The sequence below is a fragment of the Juglans microcarpa x Juglans regia genome, chromosome 5D (assembly GCF_004785595.1).
Source record: "Juglans microcarpa x Juglans regia isolate MS1-56 chromosome 5D, Jm3101_v1.0, whole genome shotgun sequence".
Classification (NCBI taxonomy): Eukaryota; Viridiplantae; Streptophyta; class Magnoliopsida; order Fagales; family Juglandaceae; genus Juglans; species Juglans microcarpa x Juglans regia.
Genome location: NC_054602.1, coordinates 30,814,549 through 30,821,185, shown reverse-complemented (window position 1 = coordinate 30,821,185; position 6,637 = coordinate 30,814,549). Strand labels below are relative to the sequence as shown.

Genomic DNA, 6,637 nt, shown 5'->3' with positions numbered 1-6,637 from the left:
ACATGGCTTAACATTAACCTGATCTTTTTAATTAAATTCGTAAAATTCTTTAACACTAACGGATTAATAACTAGTTGAGTCGTGTTACCTATAACTCATTTAATAAACCGGTTATGTTGGATTGACTCGAACACTACATGAATCAATTCATTTTAATTTTTCTAATCAAATTAACAACATATTTTCATAGATGATAAGAAATTAGAATAATGATATAAATTATAGGAATTCTTGACAAAATCAATTTTAAAAATCACTATCAATAACCATCACCCATAGACATATCCATTTCTATGCACTTGTCTAAATATCCAAAAACCATGTTACATTCCAACAAATACATGATTATAAAAGCTAGCTAGCTTCATCACTAAGCATCAATATCACGAATTATTAAAATTTAACAGCAATCATTATGATTATCTTGGGGTTTTCTTTTTTAATAAAAAAAGACAATTTAATTGTATGAGTTATGCTTTAAAAGGTTATAAAGATGATACCTTTATATGAATTTGTTGTAAATGCTATATTAATGGGATCCATGAGCAACTGGCCGGTGATAGTACTACTTTGTTTGGTGAGTGAGAATTTTGGGTGGCAATGATTAATGATGGGTTTTGTGATGCATTTTCTTGGGGTTTAAGGCTTTATCTTGAGTGGTTGTGGTTCATTTTCAGGAACAGGGTGGAGAGTAGGGGATTGCAAGAGGCCGGGGGTAAAAGTAAAACAACGTAACTGAATTCTATGGATAGGAGAAGGGGATCGAAAGGGACGGGAGGAAAATGAAAGACATGAATACTTTTACAAATTTTTTGTTATAATTTTGTTTTAAATAAAATATATTTTTATAAAATAATCATACTTGCTCTCAATTTATTTTTTATTTTTTTTATGTGGCTAGGCCTTTCAGACTCGTTCTTGCAAAGTAAATCCCGATCCCGTATAGCATATTCTCAAAAATTTTCCTACACGAAGCTACTATAAAAATAACTATCTCCATCGTTACTCAAATATATATAGCATAGTTATCATGCACCTCAAAGAACCAAAAGGCAACTTTTTATTTTATAATTTTTTGTTATTTTTATTATTAATGGACACAATTACTTAAAAATTATAATAATCTATGGTCTGACCGTCCGATTAATAACACTGTATATTTAATTGGTGCAACCCTTGGTCTTTGTAGAAGTACCCTAAATTATAACACTATAAAATAAAATTGATCATGATCTCTAGGGAGGAAGTCATCAGTCGAATCATTGAAAAACAGATGCAAATTTCCTGATCAAATCAAACATTTTCCTGAAACCTTAATTTAAAAGAATTTGGTGAGCTGTCTGTCGATCAACTTTTTTCTCTCCGGTTTATAGGGGGTTTTATAAATAATGGTACTGGTCTACCTAAACGAGACTTTAGAAGCAAGAAAATTCTAAAATGAGTGAGACGTCCCACTTGCTCATCTCATCTCCTAGTAATCATACTGTCTTGCCCTTGTGATAAGATTCCCATACTCTCTTCTCTTCACTGTATGTAGGGGCCACCGATTGCAGAGGCTTGATTCTAGGGTTCTCCAGAAAAGAAAATGCTGATTCCAGTTACCCATTGCCCTTTTTACTATTTTCTCTGTTTGTTTAAACTCTACAGTTAGGAAGGAAGGAAGCAGATAAATATAATTTCAACATTAAATACAGTAAAATTTGGATATAAACACAGTGATGGGTGCACTGGACAAGGATCATTTCTCAGTGTTCAATCAAATGTTGCATCTCAAGAAGCTATGCAGAAGTATGAACATTAAGGTCACTTTGCAGATGTACTCCATTTTTTCAAGAGGGTTGGAAAAGTAGGACAAAAAGAATAGGCAAAAGAGCCCAGAAACTGATTTGGCTCTTTCCCAGTAACGTGTCACTTCATTCTACAAACATCCATGATTAAAGGTAAATATGAAATTCCACCCATATGGAGATATTTCTGACACTTGGATGAGATTTTAGAGCTGGGATTTCTCCGAGTTCCATAACTATGGGATTGCACACGCTTCCTTCTCTTCCATTTCTCAGCTTCCTCAGCATTAATGGCAGTTTTTGTTCTTTATCGATCTGAAGTACCCTGTTTTCGACATTAATACAGCTTTAGTGCCTTGTTTTTTTTTTGGATTGCCCACTGATCAAATATATTTGATTCTCTGTCTAGCTATCTTGATGTAAAGGGCTTCAAACTTGTTATTTCTCAAGTGTTAGAACAGAAATTATTCAGGATCGATCAAAACAGAATGTCAGAGATCTGTAACCCTAATTAATTGCCTGCCTTGAATTCCCTCATCTCCTTGGTGCTCGAAGCCTCTCATGATTCCAACACTTACACTACATTTTTTTTTTTCGGTGAAGTGGTGAAAAAGCAAAACAGTTAGCCTTCTCGCCAAACAAAAAAAGCACTCACTTTTCCAAAAGAAGAAGAAAAATAAAGGAGAGGAAGATCAAGAATAATCTCGGTAAATACTGTCAAACCAAGGCAGAGGCATCCGGCAAACCTTGCTGATTATCTTCATCTCTGGCCGAGGCCGTGCCTTTAGGACGCTTAACGGCGATAGAAGCACGACAAACCGGACAATTAGAATGAGAACTGAGCCACAAATCGATGCAAGAAGCATGGAAAGAGTGTTTGCAGACGCTCAACTGCTTCACTTCTTCGCCGTTGGCAAAGACTGACAAACACACCGGACACTCACCTTCAACGTCTTTGACATGGGTTTCCTTCTCAAACTTCACATCCAAAACCACCTCTCTGCTGCTGATGCTCCCCTCGTTGTCGCTGGAGAGTCTCCCGGAGAAGCTCCGGTGGCGTCGTCGAAAAGGGTTGGGAGGGCACTTCACGGCGAAGAAGAAGGTGTAGACCAAGGCGGGGATGGTGACCACGGCGACGAGAGCGAGAACGAATTCAAGCGGGGACAAATCGACGCTGCGGGGCGGTGCAGGGAAGGGAGGCGGTGGTCGGCTGATAATGGTAGGGGCGCTCTCCATGGCGGGGGAGAGTGGTATTGCAGCAGCTTATGCTTTTGATGTTTTTTTTTTTTTTTTTCTTTTTTACCTCTCTGGTTTTTTTTAGGAGCTTGGAGTTAGAGCTGAAAACGTTAGCATCTGAGAACGGTGGGGTTCTCTGGAATTTTTAGGTGCAATAATTGACGGGGAAGGTGGAGGATATAGAAGACAAAGCTCACGTACCATCATGATCGCAACACGCCAATACTCTCTTACCTAGAATTTATATTTCTGTGCAAAAATAAAAAATCGAATAGTCTAATTACACAAAAATAATTTTATAAATTAAAGTGATTTTATTGTATTTATCAAATTATAAAATTATTTTTATTATAAAATAAATTTAATAAATAAAATAAAAATACGTCAATTATAAAATTTTTTTATAAATATAACAGTACTCTTTTATCAGTATGTGGGTTCAAAGACACAAGTATTAATTGGGCTAAGCTGCCCTTATTTTCTTGCAGCAGTTGTGGGTTTGTACGACCCAGAACAGAAAGCCATAATCAGGTTGTGAAAGGCTACCTGGGCTGAGGCTTTGACCTCTAATGTAGATTCAAACAAAGGACCTTTTAACCTGCCAAGGGCATGCCGGCTGATGTTACAAGATCCATATCTCCAAAAAATAGATTATTGTTCGACCCCAACTTCTTGTTTGAATTTGTCAACTTCAAATGAGAAAGAGATATATATGAATAGATAACAAGAATAGTTTTTCTACGAATGAAGACTAACGGATTGCGGAAATAATTAATACCAAAACGTATATATGACGATGATTTTAACATGTTTGCAATTGACCAAACGCTTACCTCTATCTTTCAAATGCACAGTCTACCTATTGCCACGAGCAGTTGGAGCCGTTTAACTATACATTCAATCGTGCTAACAGGATTGGCAGGCTTGAAATGCAAAGCCATCTATCAATCATTTGAAGAAGAAAATCAAGCTCCATAATCCTGCAAGCCATGGACCTCCGGTGGCGGCCTTGCCAGACTATTTGGCAAAGACAGGATTGCATGCCGCGAAGGCATAGTATCAGCACGACAAAGGGGGCAATTAGAGTGGCAGTTAAGCCATGTATCAATACAAGTGACATGAAACAAGTGTAGGCATTCAGGCAATACTCGAATCTCCTCGGCTTCCTTAAACTCACACAAACACACAGCACATGTTTCTTGTTCAGTTTCTTTGCAGTATCTGAAAACTGGAAGGAGTTGTACCATTGAATTGCTTGTGCTGCTAGGCCTATCTTCTTGGTTGGTTTGAGGGGCTAACTGGTGTCTGCTAGGTGGGCTTTGTGCTGCCAGCCTCCGGTTGCAGCAGGCAACAGCAATGTAATGGTATGTTGCAACCACAATTGCCCCTGCAATAACACCAAGAACGCCAATAAAAACTGGGCTAAATTGAAACTTTCGGTGGTCTCCATCCATGAAGGAAGAAAGAACATTATCTTGGTGAAGAAACCTAGGTGACTAGGGGTTCATGCTCGATCTTTTTATAATGTTGTTTCTTTGTACATTTGCCTATATATGTTAACAAAAGAAAAGCACTGTGTCACTTGTTTTCGTGGGTGACACGGACATGGTCGAATTGAGGGAGAAGGAAAATGACCTTTAAGATTTATATTTTGGTATAAGATCTGGTTCTGTTTCATTACATTTGTTGATGAAATGCCCTTAAAATGGTTTTATCGAAAAGGTTTCAAGTCTGCAGGGCCAGCAAGAGCAACTTTTCGTCTTCTTTTACCCTATAAGATACCTTGGCCATATCCCATTTTTGTCAACTGTATGTAAACCCCACCCCCTTATATCTGCCAAACTAAGGTAAGAACACAAATAACACAATAAATAATTTCGCATTGAATTGAATTGAATGTAACATAAATTACATAAACAAGCCGGATGAGCATCTTGCAAATTCTTCATTCTTCAAGGGGTATAGAATCTTTTATGTTTCGGTCGATGGTAGTGGATTGCGGCTCATGGGCACGATGCAAAGCTAACATTAACTTGATCGCCTTTACAGAATGACAGCAAGGCCTACCAAAAGAAGATTGGGTTGGGTAATAGGCTCAATGCCTATCCCATTTCTTGGGAATTACTTAGGTGTACCCACCGATTAACCATCATAAACCAAGAGAAATTTTAAGTCGATCTACACAAATATCATATAGAATAAAGTTTATATACTGATATGGTTTAATGTAATCCATCAAATTGTGATTCTTTATTATTTAATAGATCTGACGTATTATATTATGCTACGCTTGTGTGTAAACATCATTGCATAAGATTTTTTCGGCCCCGTTTGTATTTGAAACTCATGTCAACTCATTTCAATTCATTTCATCTTATATTACAACTTTCTTAAATTTTCATACAAAATATAATAAAAAATTCAAAATTTTCAAATCTAAAATAATAATAATATTAAAAAATAATATTTTAACAATATTTTATTAACTCATATAAAACCATCTCAACTCATCTCTGAATACAAATGGGGCTAATATTTCTCGTAAAACTAATTGCTTATTGAGAATTGATATCCACACAGAAAAACACGAACATGAAACACCAACTTGTGTTGCTAGAGGATGATTTATAAATTCGCTTAAAATGTGGCACATCAAACTATGTGATGATAAAATTCATTACAAAAGCATCGTTACTTTGGTAGGGATCATATTCATATTACGTTAACTGCATGTTGGGGCTTATTTGAAAAAGATCCTCTCAGAGTTCTTTCTTGAATTTAAAAGTTTCAAGTGAGAGAGAAATAAACAGATGAAATGATACAATTCTTATTAAGCATTCAATGGTATTAGAGAAATCTAGACGGTAGTAATAAATGTTATAAGACGGATATCCTGTATGATCTATCTCTCTCACACTTAAAAGCACTAAGAGTAATGATATACTCACAATTTTTTTACAATTCATTTTACAACTAACTAATGTAATTGTGTAATATTCTTAAAAATAATATCAATTTTACATATATAGGTACTACCCTTCATTTGTAAAATAGTTATAAAAATAGTTGTAAAATGATTATAGTTTATTATTTTCCTTCTCTCGTTATAGTACTACTTAAGTTACTTTTAACTATCATGCAATTAATTATCCATGCGCGCATGACTGCTCTTTTACGCATTTTTCATGTATTTTTAGGGGAAAAAAAAAAAAAAAAAGGAAGGCCAGTGGTGGAGGGAGGGGGTGATAGATGCTAGGGGCAAACGTTAAAAAATTAGAAACAGTGCGGATTACATTAATCATTCATACCCATTGTAAGATAGAGGGGCACCCACATGGGCAGACCCCTTCTATGTTGTAACGGCATGTTACATGCTTCGAAGGCCCCTTTAATACGAGGATTGAAGGTTGGCCTTGAGTGGTGCACAAGAAGGGCTATATATAGCCCTTCTATATAGCCCTCCTCAGCAGGTTCCCACATCCATCGTAGATTAGTACAGAATCTCTCTATTTTTATTTTCTCTTGAGTAAGCATTTAGGCTGTGGAGTTAGTTGAGTGTTACTTTAGTTTATTCTACGTAGTACATTTCACCGCTAAGAGGAGATGCTTGAGGC

At 36.3% G+C, this 6,637-nt stretch overlaps 2 protein-coding genes across 2 annotated transcripts; both read right to left on the bottom strand.

The window, feature by feature from the left end:
- Positions 1 to 2,289: 2,289 nt before the first annotated feature.
- Positions 2,290 to 3,233, bottom strand: LOC121266278 (RING-H2 finger protein ATL33-like). Its single transcript, XM_041170058.1, has one exon. It carries the CDS (start codon positions 3,021 to 3,023, stop codon positions 2,505 to 2,507), a length of 519 nt encoding a protein of 172 aa, XP_041025992.1. The 5' UTR covers positions 3,024 to 3,233; the 3' UTR covers positions 2,290 to 2,504.
- A 586-nt stretch (positions 3,234 to 3,819) lies between these two features.
- Positions 3,820 to 4,622, bottom strand: LOC121264058 (RING-H2 finger protein ATL51-like). Its single transcript, XM_041167102.1, has one exon. The coding sequence runs from the start codon at positions 4,475 to 4,477 to the stop codon at positions 3,989 to 3,991; it is 489 nt and encodes a 162-aa protein (XP_041023036.1). The 5' UTR covers positions 4,478 to 4,622; the 3' UTR covers positions 3,820 to 3,988.
- Between the last annotated feature and the right edge of the window lie 2,015 nt (positions 4,623 to 6,637).